The sequence below is a fragment of the Heliangelus exortis genome, chromosome 13, assembly GCF_036169615.1.
Source record: "Heliangelus exortis chromosome 13, bHelExo1.hap1, whole genome shotgun sequence".
Lineage (NCBI taxonomy): Eukaryota > Metazoa > Chordata > Aves > Apodiformes > Trochilidae > Heliangelus > Heliangelus exortis.
In genome coordinates, this window is record NC_092434.1 from 7909098 (window position 1) to 7928590 (window position 19493).

A 19493-nucleotide genomic window follows, 5' to 3' on the forward strand; every position below is an offset into this window, starting at 1 on the left:
ATCACCAGGATTTAAACCTAGTCCTGTAGGGGAACACAGCTTTTTCTCTAGGGATGATAGAAGTTGCTTGACAAACTCTTACGTGGTACCACACATCTTCACAGCATATCTGCTCGTTCAAGGTAAGATAGGGAAAAGGATGGATGTTCATCCTGTGTTCTCCCTGCCAGAGACTTGCACAAGCCATTCCTGTCAGCCTGAGTCACTGACACCACTGCCAGATGAAAGCTGTGGTTTCCTTCAGGTGAAAAGCAATGTGCAGCAACCATTTGTAATGATAGCTTCGTTTTTCTTGCTTTGCTTGAAGAAAGACCTTTCTTTCTGGCTATGGTGGGAGACAACCAGCGAAGGCTTCTTGTGACCTATACTGGACAGAAACAGGATCTGGTTTAGTTGAGGATAGTTAGTGATTCCTTCTCTAAATTGAACAGATAGCTCCTCTCCAGAAATGATGAAATCCTTCTCAAAGGCACAAGTGGGACAAACAGGGGATGTATAGGCACAGCTCTGTACATCACTCTTAACCCTGCAGAGGCAGCACAGTAGAGAGATTCTTCACAGATTTAGTAAAAGCTACTCTTATTCCCATGGATATAATTAGATAGAGGAGACTAGATCCATCTGGAAACAAAGACCCTAGTAATTTTAAAAAGGAGGAAAAAAAAACCCCAAGCAACCAAAAAATAAACTAATTCTTTTAACTAGTTTTCAAAAGAAGTTTTGTGAGCGGTTTGTTTTTTTTTTTTTTAAAGGGATGGTTGCAAATGTTATTTCTTAGTGGATACAGTGAAAGGAGAGATTCCAGAAGGGCTTTGCTGAAATTAAAGGAAAGGTTGCATTAGGTTGTGCTACAGTGATTTAGGGCATGAGAAGGAAAATCCCAGCTGAGTGATTTACACACTGATCCTTAATGTTTTGATGAAAGGTCAGACTCAGAAATGCGTTTATGCTTATTTGGAAGTCTAAAGAGGATCCAGTGGGGAGTTAAATCTCTTAAGTGGGAGTCAAATGTGTAAATATTGACAGGTAGATCTTTACTTACCTGTTACTTTGTTGTGAATGTAGTTAGAGAAAGCTTTAATTGAATGCTGAAGTGTAGTCTGCTAGTACTTGCAGTAGAGAATTCTTGTAGACTGTCTTGACTTAGTGTATTGCATATATAAATTATGTATCTTATTGACTTTAAGGTCTCTAAGAAGAACAGAAAAAGGTCCAGGAGAGATGGTTGATTTTTGAAAAATTGTTGCCTACAGGCTCAGAAATGGTCCATCCTAACATGCAGGAAGTTGAGCAAGAGTAACAGGGGACTTGCTTGGGGTGAGCAAGGAGCTCCTAAGAAAGAAATTAAAAGGAAATGTATGTGTAAGAGGTGGAAAGAGGGACAGGTGACCTCAGATTAATATAAAAACACTCTTGAGCACATTCAGTTGGTGTTAGGAGAGCTAAGGCTCTTCTGGAGCTTAATCTGGTGAAAGATACGAAGGTCATGAAGTGCTTCTGCAGATGTATGAGCAAAAGGAAGACTAGGGAAAATGTGTAGCAGGGGTAACAGGATGGCTTTCTATGATGAAAAACCTGGTGAATGAGGAGAGAGCCACTGCTCTGTTGATCTCAGCTTTAGTAAAGCTTTTGATTCTGTCTCCCATAACATCCTGCTAGACAGATTGGTGACAGATTGCTAGACAGAGACTAGATAAGTGGACTATGAGAGGAATGGGAAACTGGTTGAGCTGCTGGGCTCGGAGTTGTGACTACCAGGATGAAGTCAAGTTGGACACCAGTCACTCGTGGTGCACCTCAGAAGTCACTACTGTGGTCAGTACTGCTTAACATCTTCATTGATGACCTGGATGATGGGCCAGAGTACATCCCTAGCAAGTTTGCAAATTGTATTACAGGGGTGAGTTGTTGATAAGACTGGGCGTATGTGTTGTCATTCAGCAGGACCTTGACAGAAGAAACAGGCTAACAGGAACCTCATGGAGTTGAACACCTGCACTTGCACCTGAGCAACAGCCTCCTACAAGAGCATGACCTGGGAACCTGTTGGTTGGAAAACAGCTCTGAAGAAAGGCCCTCTGGGGTTCTACTGAACATGAGCCAGCAGTGTGCCCTGGTGGCAAAGAAATCCAGCAGCATCTTGAGCTGGTGTTCATGTCCAACTGTCTTGGATCATTAGGATACCAAAGCTGAATGTGGGCCCTGGATGCCTGGGAGCATGCTCTGTCCATGCCCTGCATATCCTCAGCACCTGGGCAGCTTGCCCATAAGAGCTGTGTCTAACCAGGGGACTGCAGGACCTGGAGGATTTGGAGTAGGTTATGTCTGCTGCTGCTGTGGGGAAGTCTTGTCAGTCAGTGCCTCTCCCAGCCATCCTGTGCCCGGATAGAAGATCTCACTGTCATAATCTGAGCCTGTGAGGCATCTCGGGACTCATCTGGGCTTCCTAATAGCAGTTACTCTGCTGTCAGCTTCTCAGGTGGACATTCTGGGACTTAAAAGGCCAGAAGACACTTACCACATAGATCATAATCACCTCTGAATTATCTTTTACTGCTTTTGTCATGATCCTAATCTGAACCACTGCTTTAATAGTAGGGAAAATATTTACTGATGTTGCATGTGGGGTTTCCATTGAGCTCTATCATGATGAACAGACAGCACAATTGAGGTGGAAAGGGTTACCTTGTCTTGATTGGTCCTGTGTGTTTTGCTGAGTATTTTAATTAAAACCAGATAGAGGAAAAATTTGCACACTGTTCCCAATTTTTAGTGATTTCACCTGCTGTTAAATTGCATCAAGACATAACACTGAAGGGATGATGTAAAGGGCAATGAATGCTCCTTTTAGTTGCTATGAATAGAGGCTTCTCATATCACTGGGGTGTTGACTTTATAATTACGAAAAGATTACATGTTTTTGTTACTTTTTAGCTGCTCCTCTAAGACATAAATTAACGAACATTTCACCACTGTGTAACCTTTCAAAATGGAGAAGAAAGGTTTGACTGATCAGTTGCATAAGATCACATTATTTGGAGATGTTTACTGTAACTAGCAAAGTGGAAAATTACCTCCCTAACCCTTTGGTCTGCTCATTCTTTCCCTGGTTTTGCAGTTCTTGAGTTTCCTTTTTGCTGCCTCTAGAAATGTTTTTTTTTTTTTTAAATGAAGAATTGTCCTGGAGGTGTTTGCTCCAATACTGTGTTTTTATTATTTTTTTACATCTTGCTAAAAATTTAGCCACAGCTCTTTTTGCTGACAGACTGTGGGTGGTGGAGCTGATGAGTTACTCACTAAATGAGTGATTTCTGAGCACTGGGACAGCTGAGGGGACCGAGAGAAAGAGTATCTTGCCTCTTGTTCATTGCTAGTACTAGAGTCTAGCATCCAGCTCCACGAGGAACTGAGTCCATCTTCCAAAATTCATCCTAAATAGAGGATACCTTGCCATCATGGCATGGAGACAGTGAGAAGAGTAGATGTGGAGAAGGCACCAAGGTCTAGTTCTGGGAACAGGCCTACTCTGATGTGTGGTTGGGTCCTCCAGTGCTGAGGGCTGGTTGGCAGATGCTGGTGTCTGTTTTGTGAAGGCAAATCTTGTTGGGCACCGGGGTTCCAGCATTATACACAGTGATCATTTTGAGAGAGAAATGGTTTCTCCCTTGTGCAAATAACCTTTGACATTAGGCATTGAGGCCAAAGTATCTCAGTTTGCATCTCAGTTTGTATCTCAGATGTTTGCATCTCAGTTTAAAGTGTTGTTTCAGGACATGTATTCTCTATTAGGAGTAGCCTAGCACTTTGGCTGAGTTGTTGCAGATTTCTCTATGGAGATTATGGATCAAGGGTTTGACTGCAGGTGCAGTGGGCAAATTGCCAAAAGAGCAGATGATGCTAAAGCCCCATTATAGTTGGGGTTGGCCTTTTCTGTTAGGGCCTATCTGAGGAAACTTGGTGATCAGCATCTTGTATGTTTTTTCCTTTGTGCCCAGCTTTTGCAGAGGAGCCAAACACTTCTACCATTGGTCTGCTCATGAGAATATAAAAGGTGGGTGATACATTAATGTGTTTCTGGGCATGGTGTCTGCTAACTCTGGATGAGTTAACTGGGAAACTATATAACTGAGTGCATAATTAGTCTGCTACCCATTTCTTAGCTGAGTGCTATGACCATACTGTTTCCCATTGTTCCCATGTTTCCCACTGTTCTCATCTGAGAAAGCTAGCTCTGCTCCTTTTCTAGTTTTATGGCCTTCTGTACCCACTTCTTTTTGCATCAAGTTGAGTGAGACAGGGCCAAAGCAGGGGAAGAAAGGTGGTGCTGAGTGTGAATTTGTGCATTTCTGGATCATTCATCTGGGTATGTATCAAGTGTGTTTGTTCACATTTCTGTTGAGTTATCCACACATGATGAACCCCAGAGCTTTTGCCAGCTGCTGGGAAGCAGATTGTTACCTGATTCAGAACTGACAATACCTGATTCAGCAAAAAGTCCAAGTAGTCCAGGCAGATTATACCTGACCTGCCTGAATTTCTGCCAATACAAAGGTAACCATCAGTACTTTACACTGTGTGGCATCTCTTTTTATGGTACAAAGCATTGTAAAGCTGTGTTTATTCAGTCACTGGAGCATGGCCTCATACTGCAGTGCTGCTGCCCATCTCAGTGCAAGGGTCACTATTGAGTGAGGTGAGATCTGCCCACTCCTCTGGGTCTGAGCAGTGCTGGCTGGCAGAGCAATTCACTGAAGGTGAAAATACAGCTCGGGTCCTTTTGTGGTTATGGGAAGATCAGAGTTACCCTCTTGTGAGAATCATTGCATACAGAATCTGACAAAAACCTGGAGCAACCACCACTTGTCTGTCTTAGAGCTGCATGGGACTGCCCAAGTTTGTGGAAGCCTCGTTTTGCTATGTGGTTTGTGAAAGTTGGCAACTTGTTAGTTTTCCGATTATTACGTTTTTTTCCCCCCAGCTTGGATCCATAGTGATGAAATATATATAGAATGTGGTATCACTGCTTCCTGGAGGTGGAGGTGGCAAAATTAGAATATCCTGTTTACATGTCTTTAGTGCTGTGTTTGACCAGATGTCCCAAGGGGTTTCAGCTTGCTAGATCAGGACAGGCTTTTCTTATGGTGTGAGTGTCTTCTTGTCCTATAGGAGCAGAGGAGTGGCTGTTTGCACTAGCACTGAGCTCCTCCCTGGACTCGGCCTTACAGCTGCAGAGGAGAATGGGCTTTTCACTGTAGCCAGGGCAGGGAAAATGAGGCTTGTCAATAATAGGTACTTAAGAATTAAAATATTTCATGAGCTGAAGGTGGGAGAAATCTATGGCAAGTGACTCTCTGTAATTGCAGTTCCTGTAGGATGTCCTTACAGGAAGATAATGTCTCTCTCCATGTTCTGAAAGCATCCTTGAGTCACTTCCAATGACTGCAAAAACTGGATTCAGAGGGTTGATATGACAAGGGTTTTTAAGGGTTTTTTCCAGCATTCCTTAAGTGAATAGTTCAGTCTTTCTAAATAGCTTGGTATAATACCTACCTATATGCATTCTTTTGTTTAAGCAAACCTATTCCTACTTCTAGAAATGATGATGAACCTCTGCAGCAGGTGAGAACTAGTGAGCCAGTGGCACCTTTGCAGGGTGGGTGCTGGCAATGGGGGGGCTTCTGTGGATGTGTAGTGCTTGTGTACTGCTTGTGGAAGGAGCAGCTGAATTTATAACCAAACGTGGTTACGTAATGCCATGCCTGTTCCAGGCTGTCATGCTCCTTCTGGAAATAGACCGTTATCTAAGAAAATAGAAAAGTGCACCTGGAAACTTTTAGACTAGTCTCCTTGTTTAATCATAAACCCATTTTAAGTATGTCAAGGAAGGCAGCTGTAATATATGGCCTTTTTCTGCCATATATTAGTGATGACTCATACATGCAGTGTCAGGAGAATGTAATGAAAACTCCAACTTCATGTCTGTGCAGCTGATGTTTTCAGGTCTGATGTGCTGGGGAGTTCAGGGTTTTTAGGCTGTATTGTTGGCACTTTCAGCATCGATGCTGTTAACCTGGTTGCACAGTTTTTTCTAAACCAAAGCATTTAAGTTGATTCTGTCTTTTCTGTGTCATTTCAGAACATTTAACTGTCTTTTCTCTGAAGACCACACGGGTTCCTATGGCTCCCATTTCATGTAGAAATAAGCCACATAGGGAAACTCAATGGTTTCCTAAAGACAAAGTAAAAACTGGAAAAGGGGGCTAATACAGTAGAGTTGCTATCTGGTTCTGTACTGTAATCAATATCATTTGTGTAGGAAAATCTGCAATGTGCTGATACACAATTGCTAATGTGTGGTATCAGTAAGCACAAAGGAAAGGTGATGAAAGTACAAGCTTTAAATATTTTGTTTCTTGTTTAATTACTGTAATAAAACTGGCTTTATGTCTGTAAACCTGGTATTGGAAACAGCTTAAATGCAGCTTCTCAGGCCCACATTCTGACCACTGGTAGAAGTTGCAGTGCCCATGTTAATTACAACCAAATGTTTGAGTATATTTGCAACCCAAGTATTTCTTTTGAGAAGTCTTCTCTGCTGCCATCTGTGAATGGACACTTTTTCTGTTGCTCATTTTATTGAAGTATGCAGTGTGAAGGTGTGCCTTCTTCTTACATCAATGTGAATATACAGCTGGGCTGAATGCTCCTGGTACTCTACACCAGCTTGTCATCAAGAAACTTGTGAGGAGAACTGAGAAGCTTCGGATGTTGGTGTTAACACCTTCCTGGACTGAATCTAGGACCTGTGGGAGCATCGCTCCCTCCAGTCTGTGTGACCTACATGTGTGTCTCTGTTGGATTGCCTGATGACCCCAGATGTGGTGGTTCCTTCTCTGCCTGCAGTAGTACAAGCTGAAGTTTTGATGGCCCTAGCCTGTCTTCACCCAAGTGTTATTACTGCCATGGTAGAAATTTTAACACTCCTCAAGTAGATCGAATTTTGTGTGATCACACTCATCCTGTTCCAGGCAAAATAAGTGTGGTTTGAGCTGAAAGGCCTTGTTGGCTTGGTGCTTTGGGCTGTAAGAGTATGTATGTCCACAACAAGACTTTGAGATGTTCAACAGCAAAGGGGCAATAAGGCAGAGAAGGGCCTGAACGTACACTCTTTTCTCTCCAAGTCATTCCTTCTCAGCTCTGCTATCCTTTACCCACCCAGCAGTACGTGTCCCCCTACTTTGCTGATCCCAGTAATCTCAAGGTACTTCTAGAAGTGGTGTTTTCTTGCTTTTTTTTTTTTTGTGTGCACAATTCCATTGCTGAAGCTATTTGCAAGTTCCCTTGTGCTGTGGTTGTCAACTTGAGCATGGAGCTGAGCTCTGAATCATGGGCAAAGCAACTCAAAGCGGCACAGATGATGGAGCAGCCACAAGAACTGCTGGGTTTTTCCAGTTCAGTGCCTCAGCAGCAAAAGATCTTTTGGTAAATGCCAAGTGAGAGGTATAAATCATCCTGCAACTGCCATGTACTAAATCAAGAGGCAGAGAAATGAATGAATATTTGTAAACCAAGTGTCAGTGTAACTAAAACACTGCGCAGAACAATGGGGCTGTGATGTGCCTTGTGCCGTCAGGAGGCTCTGCGGCAGAGTCGGGGATCCACACAAAGGGGAGTTATGCAGGAGCACGCTGGCTGTGGCCAGGGCAGGAGGAACTCTGTGGAGATAGTGTCTGTAATTTCATGGTTCAGAGCAGCAATTTCTCATACTGTATTTGCTGTGCTGGCTTCAGGCTTTCAGTGTGCAACTGGATGGGTCTCCTTTAACAGTAACAAAAACCTTCCAGTTTCCAGCAGCAGCAGCTGATCAGAGCTGGTACTGCCTCCCATGACATCTTCTACTCCACAGTGCTGACCTGGAGCTGTTGTAGTTTAATTCACCAGCACAGACATGCCCCAGACTCATAGCTGCTGAAGCACAGAGTCTGGGAGGAGGGAGTATTTGAGAGTTGTTTCTACAGCCTTCTGTATTCCTAAACTGTGGTCCTTCAGCTCATCCCTCATTGTATTGGAAACTCTGAGAAGTTTCTGGCAAAACAGAATGGCTCATTTATTTACCAAAGCAGATAGAGGTCAACATCAGCCTATTCCTGCTGACCTGCTGGCAGTACCAATCCCTTAGGCAGGTGAAGCTCAGCTCCTGTGTCCTGATAAGCACCATCATTCCTGGAACTGGTCCCAGTGCTCCCCTTACAGCCATGACCTCCCTCAACAGCTTTGTCTGACACGAGCCACAGCCTTGTTAAGCAAAAGGCAGGGTGGAGATAATGGAATTTATTCCAGGAGCTGGAGCTAGAACCTAGAGCTTGCTTCTACAAAACTTCCAGTGATAGTGAACTTTACTGTGTTTGTAGTTAAACTCATCTCAAGCTTTGATTTGTCTGAGGAAGTTCTACACATGCATCCCTCCTGTCCTGAGCCTGTGTATTAATTGAGTTAAAACCTCCTGTAGGAGGTAGGCATTGAAATGATGGAGAACTTGTAAAGGCAGCAGATATGCATCTCAAGAGCCTAAATGGTTTATTGGTGGTTTTTTTACCTTCTTTCCTTGAGGATGAAACTAAGATCAGTAGCAACCTCAGTAAGGTCTAACAATGACAGCAAAAAACTTCCTGGTCCACAGCTTATGCTTTGGTTAAGCTGTGATTTGTGTTAGGTCTTGTGGCCCGTTTTCCTCCAGTTTAACCTGCTTCAGACACCAGCTTTGTTGTTGCAGAGAGCACACGGGCACCTGCAGCTCAGAATTATGTTACAGAATGGGGTCAGAACCATCCTGGCTGTGGCCTATTGCAGTGCCAGGTGTGGATGGACTATGGCTTGGGAGGGGAGCTTAAAATGTTTACCTGAGCATTTCCCACTTCATTTAATCTGTCATTTTTTACCTTAATTCAAGTTTTGCTGTATTCTAATCTTACCCTGGAGAAGAGGGCAGTGCTTGTAGCTTCATCAGGCTACCATCTATCGTTCCTGTCATAAGACATTGTTGCTGAGTGAGTCCAGGATATATTTATTTATATAATTATACATTGGAGATTATATTTTATGATGGGTATTCAAGCTTTGGTACATTTGCCAGGTATCTACCACGTGATAAACTGAAGCCATCCATCGAGAGCTACTTGTGGTGGCAAGGGCCAAGGGGGTTTCCTGAGCTGCCTACCTTAATCCTGCCTGGCTGCTGGGGAGAAGCCCTGCCCCTGTGCATTGTGTAGGTGCCTTGTTTTTTTTATCTGCTTCTGACTGGGAGATGACGTGTGTCGGAAGATCCCTCCTCCTGTGGTTGTTGGAAGGAAGGGAGCATTTTTCTCTCCTGAAGTCATCTCTCAGCATCTGAACTGCCACAGTCCAGGACGTCTGCACAGTAGCAGCTATCAGCTCAGGCAGGTACTGCTGCAGCAGTGGCACAGCTGCATGGGCTTGGGGCAGCTCTGATGCTTTGTTATTTACCCATCTTCTTAGCAGAATGATTTTTCTTTTAAGTACTAGCAACGCAATGTGTAAAACCTGCATGGTGTGAAACCACTGACTACAGGCACTGCAGCCTGTGTGGGAACACCTCCTGTGTCCAGTGGCACTTAAAGGTGACACAGCCCCTCCACAGCCCTCCTGCTCTTGTAGCTGGCCTCTGTTGCTGCAGTTTGTACTCCTGAGCCAAGTTAAGGCTTTCCTCCTCTTTTGTTCTTTCTTCTTCATGGCTGTAAGTTTTCCTTTTCCTGCTCCTGTACCTTGGCTAGGTCACAGGTATGGGAAAGCTTATTGAGAACTTTAGTAGAGATGGTCTTTTCCTACCTGGGAGGCGAAAAGGAGTTTTGCAGTAGCTTAGCATGATGTTCACCCACCCTTTTCCCAGCACTGCAGCATAAACAGAGCTGCAGAGGCAGGGAGGGAATAATCTGTGCCATGTGTTAGTTGTTAATTTTAGCGTTACCGTAACTCTTGATGACAGGGCTTGGTTGTTTCCTACTGTAGGCAGTGTGTAGCAGTTATCCTGGAGATTTGGTGTGGCCATAAGACAGTAAAGCTGCAGCTCATTCCTGAGCTGTGGCACACTGTCGAGGAGTGCAGTAGCCAGCTTCTCCCTCTGACTTGGGCACCTGCTGTGTACTGGAGTTTAGATGCCATATGGTACCATATTCCTTCCGTTTGTGCCAAATCCTTGACTTCGGGCTAAGTGAGGATGGCATTAGGCACAGACTGAGTTCCACATGTGTCTGAGGGCAAAACTTGGCCAAATGGTGGTTGTATATCTGCTATTAGGTGAGTTAAACTTCATTTAACCTTTGTCTGCTGTCTTTTTCCCAATTCTGGGTACTTGGTGGAGTCTGTGTATGAAGTACCAGCTGGTACTGGCATGGTCAGTAGAGCATCCCAGGATTTGATATACAGGTTCCACAAACTGAACTTCTAATGCATAGGCTACTACAGGGAACTTTTGCAAGTATCTTGTAGCAGGCTGAACAAAAATTGCGTAGCTTAACTTCTCTAAGTTGCTGCTGATGTCTTTGCTTGTTATAATGTATTGCATTGCGTCCATCTTGAGTCTGGAGCAAAAATTATTGACATCAAAGTACCTGGTTTACTTTCTTCCACTGTGGTATTAGGATTTTGCTAATGCAGGAGTTACCCAGAGACCATTGTGCTGCCACACAGTGCTGGAGGCTTCCCTGGCTTGCATCCAGAGATGTTCTGACTGACACAGTCAATCTGGTTAAACATGTGGGCAGCACCAGCAAATTTTGGGTATATGCAGTGTCTTGTAACATTTTTTTTCTAGTTAGTTTTTCTCACCAGATCTGTAGGTGAGCTGGTGTCTTGGTGAAAATGCTGTAGCTTATGTGTTTAAAGAGCTGGAGGTACAGTTGGCTGCTTAGAATAGAGGTGTTGGGAGGGACAAGGACTCATAAAAAGGCTGAAACAGTTGATCTGAAGTCATGTCAAGTAAAGTGTCAGAAACGAGACGTGCTTGCTGTGTAACAGAACATTCTTCATAGGCAGTTTAACAAGCTTTGAAATTAAATCTGGAAAAAAAGTGATGTAGCTGTTATGTCAAGGCTTTCACAAGCTTGCAGTGTGCAGTCTGGGCTGTGACTGGTGGAAAACCAGACCTGAACAGCCATGTAATCAGTGCTTTTCTTAGGCACTTATGAGCTCACGCTATACTCACACCACAGCTGCATATATATTTTCCAAAATACACCTCTGGAGTTATGCATGTGCTTTTTTAGTATGCTAATCATCTCTGTGGTCTTTCATTCCTGGAGTTAATGAGTAGTCTCTTAGAGAAAAGGAGTTAACAAACTGACATCTGCTCATAACGAATCACTTGCTGGAGAGGCCAATGGAAGTTTAACATCCACAGTAAATCCTCCTTTTACTTTTGATGGTTCAGTGGAGCAATGGCAAAGAAATGAGGCAGTAACTCCATTTATCAAAGCAGTTCATGGCTGTAGTATATTTATACATGAGAGTTTATAGACAGAAATGCCAGGGAATTGGACTGTGGATTTCTGCTCTTCTTTGAGTAATAATAAGTGTAAATGGGAAAAGGTAGATTTCAGAATGACCTCAGTCAGACAACTGCTCTCTGCCAGTCCCGGGTAGCTGGATGGCATGAAAGGATGGGCAAGAAGGGTACAGATAGCTGGGGAGCACTGGAAGGGCTTTCTTCTGGCTCCCCTGCCAAAGAGCAAACTGAAATGTCACACCAAGGTCTGACACAGTGTCAAGTGTGTGCCCCATGTTCTGTGCTGTGTGTGCATCCCCTCATGTCCCAGGGCAGGAGGGACCAGGCCTATTGCAGAGCTTGTGGTATGTGATGGGACAGAAAACAGGTTTGTGGATGCTGTGCTGCTGCAGCTGCTGGCTGACAGGACACCTCTTCTGATCAGTGTCCATAGTAATCAATAACTGTCTTTCAGCACTTAACCATTAACTCATGGCAAATAGGTCTTTTCATAACAGTTGGTTACAAGTAAATAAATAGATGTAACAGCCTTGGATAAGGCAACACATTTTCTGCAATTCCAATTTTCTGTGTCAGAGCTGAGCTAGCCTAAGGACCAGCATTTGCTTAACAGATTATTTGTAATGAACTGATGGATCTGGCTGGCAGCTGGTTGATATTACAGGTTTAGCTTGGGACATTGGTACCCAATAATATTGAAGTTATAGTTCCTGCTTCACTGAAACCAGGTTTAAGATTTTAAAATAATAGTTATTAGTAGATTTTTTTTTTTTTTAATAATTTCACTTGAAAAATATGCTGGTGGTCTAAATGGCAACATTCATTGTGCCAGGATGTTGAGATAGTTGAATGAAAGGTAACTCTCTCCTCGGTATTTTAATTAGTAGCATAGGATGTTTGTTTTTTTTTTTCTTCAAATACTTTTTAACTTGGTGGTATCCCGTTTAAACTGATCACACTACACAGCCCACACAGGTGGCTCTGTTAATGCTGCATGAACTTGAACAGTTCAGTTTCAGAAATTGTTTCTAAGCTGTCTTGAATAGCTTGGAGGAGGCAGAGATATTCATGGGCATTGTGTTGTCTGTGACAACACAGAATGTGTTTGTATTTTCTGTCTGTCTCTATAAAATGTTACAGCACAGCAGGGGAGATTTCTGGGTGATTAAAGTCCAATTTTATAGTTGTCTAGGTTTTAGACTGTTAAATATATTAGCAGTTCTGTTGATGCTAATGATTAATGCTAAGCTTGTACATGAGTTTGTACAAATAGGGCCTCAAACACATGAAGCACAGCAGCTTCCTTTTAGAGTTCCATGAGGCAAAAAAATTTAATTTTTTCTACTGTAGTATTTAAAAAAAAAAAAAAAGTAAATTACACAGCCTTGTCTTGTAGTGTCCTGTTACGGTTGCAGAGAAACCAGTAAACATCTCAGGAAAACTTAAAATCCTAAGTCCTAAGTATGTGACAGAAGGACATGGAGTCTCCAGCATTTTGTTTCTTCTTCATGGGAATACAGAAGCAAAGGGATTTGTGAATTATCTTGCTGCCCTGACTTGAATTATGAGGGGTTATGCATAGGTAGAACTTAATGCCTGGGCAAAATACTCGTAAAGCCCTAACCATGAGGAAGCAGCTTTTCAAAAACAAACCAAAAAGCACCCAAAAAACCCCTGTCTGTAGAGCTTACTGACATCATGACACTTCCTGTGAGTCTGCTGTGTGTGGAGCTGACTGCTGACTTTGCCAGTGCTATGTTGGTTCTTTTTTTACTTTGGTCTCATGGATTTCATGGGAGTCATCCTCAGAATCACCATGAGCACCCTTGGACAGTGGAGGTGAATTTTTGACCCTGATAAAGCAAAACTGGTGGTCAGAATTTGTGCCTGTAGACCATAAGGAAGGCAGAAGCCCCACTCTTGTATTTTGTAAGGTGCCAGGTTATGGTGATGAGCCTATGTACTGTGTGGTTCATGGCTCATGTGGTTCATGGAGAGCTAAGCAATGGCTAAATGTGTCTGAGAGACCCATTTTCCCAGTACTTGCATGGCCTTCACCATGGACCTTGATGTTGCATTGCTGAAGAGAGGGGCAAAGAGAAGTCTTTGGTTTTTAACTAAATTGTTTTATTAGTGATTATGGAATATTCTGTGGTGGAATACTTAGTTGTGAAGGTCTCACTGAATTATTTATTGGGAAAATTGTGCTATTTTTAGAGAGCCTGTGCATTTTTTGTCCTCTCATTGCGCCTGCCACATCTGGATTTCTGTCTTCAGCCAGCTCCAGTCTGTGTTGAAATACCAGCAGAGACTTCCCCACCCCTTTATTTTGGCATTTGTTTCACTCAAGCTGCTTGCTGCTGTCCTGGGCAACTGAATCTATTAGGGTGAGCGTGAGGAGCTTATTGGTTTAAGGCCTGGTGTGGGGCTATTTTGAGTGTTATGAATGAACAGCCTGGAGCTGGTTTTTAGGAGCTGCAGAGGATTCTGACTTCATTCTTTTTCTGCTTTGTAGGTATTTGTATAAAATGTGGAAAAGGTGTGTATGGAGCGAGCCAGGCTTGCCAAGCAATGGGTAACCTCTATCATACCAACTGCTTCACGTGCTGCTCTTGTGGTAAGTCAGATCTACCATAACCTTATTAAGTGGCTTCCTTTTGTAATATATATTCGTTTAGCAACCCTTGTACAAAGGGAGACCTCATTTTGCCTGCCTCCTGAGGCAAAATTCCCATGCAGGACTCAAGCTTCAAAAGTTGGTTTTTATTTGCCATCTGTAAGTGTTCAATGGCATTTTCCTAACAGCCCAGAAAAGTAGCATTTGGTTGTTTTAAGGGCTGCATTTGCAAACTGACATCAACCTGGCCCTTCTAAGCACTACATACTTCAAATGACTTGTGTTTATGGAACTGTAATGTCCAGGTATCATTTTTACAGGAAAATAAAACCAAAACCAAAATCTTGAAAACAACAAAACCCCCCCCAATGACAACAAAAAAGAAAACCCCAAAGAAACTAAACAATAAAATTTGCGTGGCCAAACCATATTTTCCCTCACTTTCTGCTTGCAAATGCAACTTCTGGTCAAGCATGTATGTTTTTCATTTCTGTATATACCTAATGATCAAAGATTGTTCTGGTATGCCTGGATGTGATAAGAACAAACTGAAAAGTGCATGGTGAAACACCTTAAGATATTACAATTTGTTACTTTTTAGAGGAAAAATTGCAGGTACATCACTGTCTCCTCCTCACTGTTGTTGGGACCTTTTTAGGTTTCTCTTTTAAGCTGAATGCATTCTAAAGTGATTATTCTTTGTGTTATTTTGGGAAGTCATGGCTTTGCCATGGGCAAACTGCACTTGAAAAACTCAAGGCAGCACTTTAAGAAGAGTTTGCCTTAAGCATTGTGAACTCAAGTTGGAATCTTCCTCAGTGTTTTGTCTGTAACTGCTGAGAGCTCACAAATTCCCACTGAGTTTTAGGGAAGTATCAGAGCTCAATTTTTAGGAGGCGTATAATTTTTATTGCTATACCTACACATTTATTTAGGTTCCTAATATATGTAAATATTTGGCTGGATGTTGACAAACTTTTTGTGATACATACACACAGCAAAAGGTTTACTCTGAGCTGAATATGCCAAGCATAGATTGTTTATAAAAAGGATTAATTAAGGATTAAAAGAAAGAGTAGAAGATTATTGGCATAGAACCAAATAAGTTGATAATGAAAAGACCATTGTAAAGTTCACTTGTGAAAGAAGAAGTGTTGTCTTTTCTCTGGAGATTTGTATAGATAAATACCAGTTTAAAGAATCCTACAACCTGGACATAGAATTTAGTGACCTTTATAAATTACTGTGGACTGTCACTAGGTTCTAGAATAAACCGAGACCTTTTAGGGATCACTCTCAGCTTTGCTGACAGTGAATGAGTAGCTAATTAGTTGGGTCCAAAAGTGGACAGCATCCTGCTTAGCAGCGGATTACAAAATATGATATTGGAATTATATCTATCCTCTCATTGCCCCACTAACGTAGCCTAATTACATGGGTGAATGCCCTTCTTCTCAGGGACAGACATGATGTGCTTTGTTTTGTTTTTTTAAAGTAGGATGCATGTTTGATGCCACAGGGGTCTGTACACAGGTCACCCTGTTCCTCAGAAGAATGTGGAAGGGCTGAGGAATGTATTTTATCTGCAAAATACAAACCCATCTTGATTATTCAAAAGCCCAATAAGCTTTTGTGACTGTTCTGGCATGGTATGTTTGGCCAGTATACATCTACCATAGGGCAACTTGAGACATGTCCATTCAGAGTGCAGTTTTGCCCCACCCCATGGTGCTGGTGGAATTTTGTGATATACACAGCTTTTCATGAGTCACACACATGCATGAGGAAACAGTGCTCCAGGTTGTCATCCAACCCTCTTGGTGTACTGCTGGTGGGCTGGAGGGCTCAGCTATTATCCACCAGGATGTTTCACAAGTAAGAAGGGGTTGGGTTTCCTTCTGTCTGCAACCTCTGGTACAGTCCCAGTGAAAAGGAAATGTGTGGAGGCTGCCTTATGTTGGACACTGAGAAGATGGATGTGATGCTAATGTGGCAGTAGTGCCTGAGTAAATGTTAAAAAAACTTGATCCAAGCTTAAGTTTAGCTGTGTGCCATGTGAGCCAAAATCAGAGCTTTTCCTCTCAACTCATCTCAGAAATAGTATCAAAATAAGCATAACTGTAAAGGGGGTGTTGCTTTATCTCTGTTTTCCTACTTTATTTGGGGGCTATGCAGTCTTTGGGAAACCCACAGTGATTCAGGACAGTGCCAGTAGATCCAGACCTTGGGAGCAAGGCGTGCAGGTGTCATCTCTGGGAATTGCATCCTAAAGTGTGCTGCTGACATGGCTTTACGGGACCTCTCTTGCAATTAACCAAATGGAAACTTCTCACAGTACCACAGTTTATGAGCAGAGTTCAGTTTACTTTCAGTGTGACATTGGTGGGACCCAGGTGAGATTTCTGTGCTTGAGTTCTTAGTGCCCACCTATAAAGAGAGGAGGAAAAACTGGAGAGGGCTTGAAAGGAATTATAGAGATGATAAAAGGCTGGAGGAAAGCTCGTTGTGAGATCCCAGTATGTTTTGGGTGTCAGAAGTGATGGGAGGGGATGCCTGGCTGCAGCTAGGAAACACAGAATCATAGAATCATAGAATTGGCTGGGTTGGAAGGGACCTCTGAGATCATCAAGTCCAACCCTTGACCCACTGCTGCGGTTGCTAGGCCATGGCACTAAGTGCCACATCCAGTCTCTTTTTAAATATCTCCAGGGACGGAGAGTCCACCACTTCACTGGGCAGCCCATTCCAATGCTTGATCACCCTCTCTGTAAAGAAATTCTTTCTAATATCTAACCTAAACTTCCCCTGGTACAACTTAAGACCATGCCCTCTTGTTGAAAGTTGTCTGGGAAAAGAGACCAACCCCTACTTGGCTACAACCTCCTTTTAGGGAGTTGTAGAGAGTGATGAGGTCTCCCCTGAGCCGCCTCTTCTTCAGGCTGAACACCCCCAGCTCCCTCAGCCTCTCTTCATAGGGTCTGTGCTCGAGTCCTTTCACCAGCCTGGTTGCCCTCCTTTGGACCTGCTCTAGGACCTCGATATCCTTCCTGAACTGAGGGGCCCAGAACTGGACACAGTACTCGAGGTGTGGCCTCACCAGTGCTGAGTACAGGGGCAGTACATGTTTACTAGGAGCAGCATTGCAAAGTGGTATTGTACGTACAAAAAGCAAATACAGTTGAGACCTTTTCTGGAGGCTGAAATTACACAATTCCAATAGGAAATAATACACTGTTTTTATACAGTGAAGATGATTAACTGCTGGAATGAAATAGCAAGAGAAGTGGCAGATTTTCAGTGGTTTGGTCTCATTAAAACCAAGTGTCCCTTGGAAAATGTTTTAAGCTGAATCAAGGTTTTAGATTCAGTAAACAGGTAACTAGCTGATCACTAATAACATTTGTTAGGCAAGAGGTAAAAAAAAAACCACATGAACTCCTCCTCGATTTTTAACAGGAGGGTGAATTACATTAGTACTTTCTGGCCAAAACAGTTCTGATACACTAGTTCCTATGTATACTGTGAAATGTGAGCTAGAGGAAGAGTGCAAGCTTGGTTTTTTTGTTGTTTTTTCTTCCCAAACAACAAGAATGATCCAAACTGTTCTCCAGTGGTTATCAGTCATACTTTCAGTATAATGAATCTAGAAGTAGAAGGCAGTAACCAAAGAAGTCTGCACCTGAAGACATCTGATTTAGATATGGGCCCAATATTTAACAGTCTGCAATTAAAAAAACAAATGAACCCAAAGCAAGCAAAAAACCCCCAAACAAACAAGCCAAAAACCCATAAAAACAAAAACCCTTGGGAAAAGTTGTGGTTTGGAGACCTCAGGCTGAAATTGAATAGTGAGTGATGGAGCCTCCAAGGGCCTCGTTTCAGCACTCGGCAGTGAGGATTTTCAGTTCAGCCAAGACAGCTCCAGTTACACACAGGAGTGGGAAAAGACCCTCAGCAGGAGATCCTGCCTGAGTCCTTTCTTAGGCATTTCTTTGAGTTTGACTTGTTCAAAAAACAAGAGGCAAGTAACATCTGTCAGGGTGCCCTGGTTGAAAAGGGCAGTATGTGGCAGAATGGGCCATTCTGTGCATTCCAGGGAGCATATGCAGCACTTGTCCCAGTGATCTTCTTTTCAGTTCATGTGTCACATCATTGCTGGAGGGTTTATGTTGCTTGTAATCAAGAAAGATGAGGAAATACTTGAGATACAGTAAATAAACAGAAGACTTCTGTCCACTTCAGATATTTTGGTAAAATGCTCAGTTAATGAATCTCTTAATTGTCTTCCTAGGTTCTGGCAACTTTGGGATAAAACTTGGTACTATATTGATTCAGAGTTTTACAGGAGCTTGAAAAACAAGGAGGTTGTGCCAGTGAGTTGAGGTCAGAGAACCGAAAGTGTGCTTTGGATGGTTGAGCCTTGCTACCCTAACAGAGCAAGTTCAGCATTTCAGAACTTTGTCAGTTACTTTTTGTGACATCTCTGTGTAAACCCCTATTGCCTTCTGCAAAAAGCCATTCTCCAAAGCTTTCTTCAGCAGTCAGATAATTCTCTTCAGGTAATGTAAAAACCAAAGTGATCTGGTTTCCTTGGGAGAAAACAGTTCAATGTAGATCTTTATCCACAATCTTTTAGCGAAAACAACTGAAGCTTGTTAGGATGGTTTTAAATGTAGATTCAGATCCTCTCTCAGCCCTAAGACCATTGTTACCATCTTTAGGCCTTGAAAAGCAGAACACTAAGAAAGTATTTAAGCACATGTCTGTTACTCATATGTCAGCATGCTTTGCTGAATCTTAAATAACAAATTAATTCAGGCAACAACATACACTGCCCCTCCTGATAAGTGTAAAATTTTATTTTTGGCAGGAGTTCAGTTGCAGATTTTGCTTATGGAAGATGAGCTGAAAAATGTCTGCCTGAAAAGCTCTTCATTTAATTTCTCTTGGTAGTATTTCAGAGCGTGACAGGATTTTTTTAAAGAGTAATTGCAGTAATGCCTGATAGCTTGTGTGCTGTAAATGTAGGTGATCAGTTGCAGCAATGAATGGGCTCTGTTTGATACCACGACAGAAAATAACTGATCAGGTGCCTCCAGTCTGTGGATCATAATGCCATCCACAGCATCTTTTAAGGCTGGAAATTTTAATCTAGTGGCAATGACTGTAGAAACTGCTGTAAAATAAATCTGTATAATGAGGAATATTGGTTTGTTGATACTCTGAGGGTGCAGGAGATAGGCAGGGAACGAGCTTTGCAGAGCTAAAGGTTTGAAGTCTTTGTACTCTCAAAGCTGGGACATATTTCACCATAAAAATGAGGGGCACATTCTGTTCTGTTACATGAAGGCAAAT

General features: G+C 42.6%; 1 protein-coding gene across 2 annotated transcripts in view; it reads left to right on the plus strand.

Moving 5' to 3' along the window:
• The window catches only part of WTIP (WT1 interacting protein), a 79567-nt gene that overhangs the window by 14943 nt on the left and 45131 nt on the right, over positions 1–19493 (plus strand). For both annotated transcript variants that reach the window (XM_071756723.1, XM_071756724.1), the window contains exon 2: positions 14037–14138. In XM_071756723.1, coding sequence (XP_071612824.1) covers positions 14037–14138 — 102 coding nt within the window. The remainder of the gene's footprint in view (positions 1–14036; positions 14139–19493) is intronic.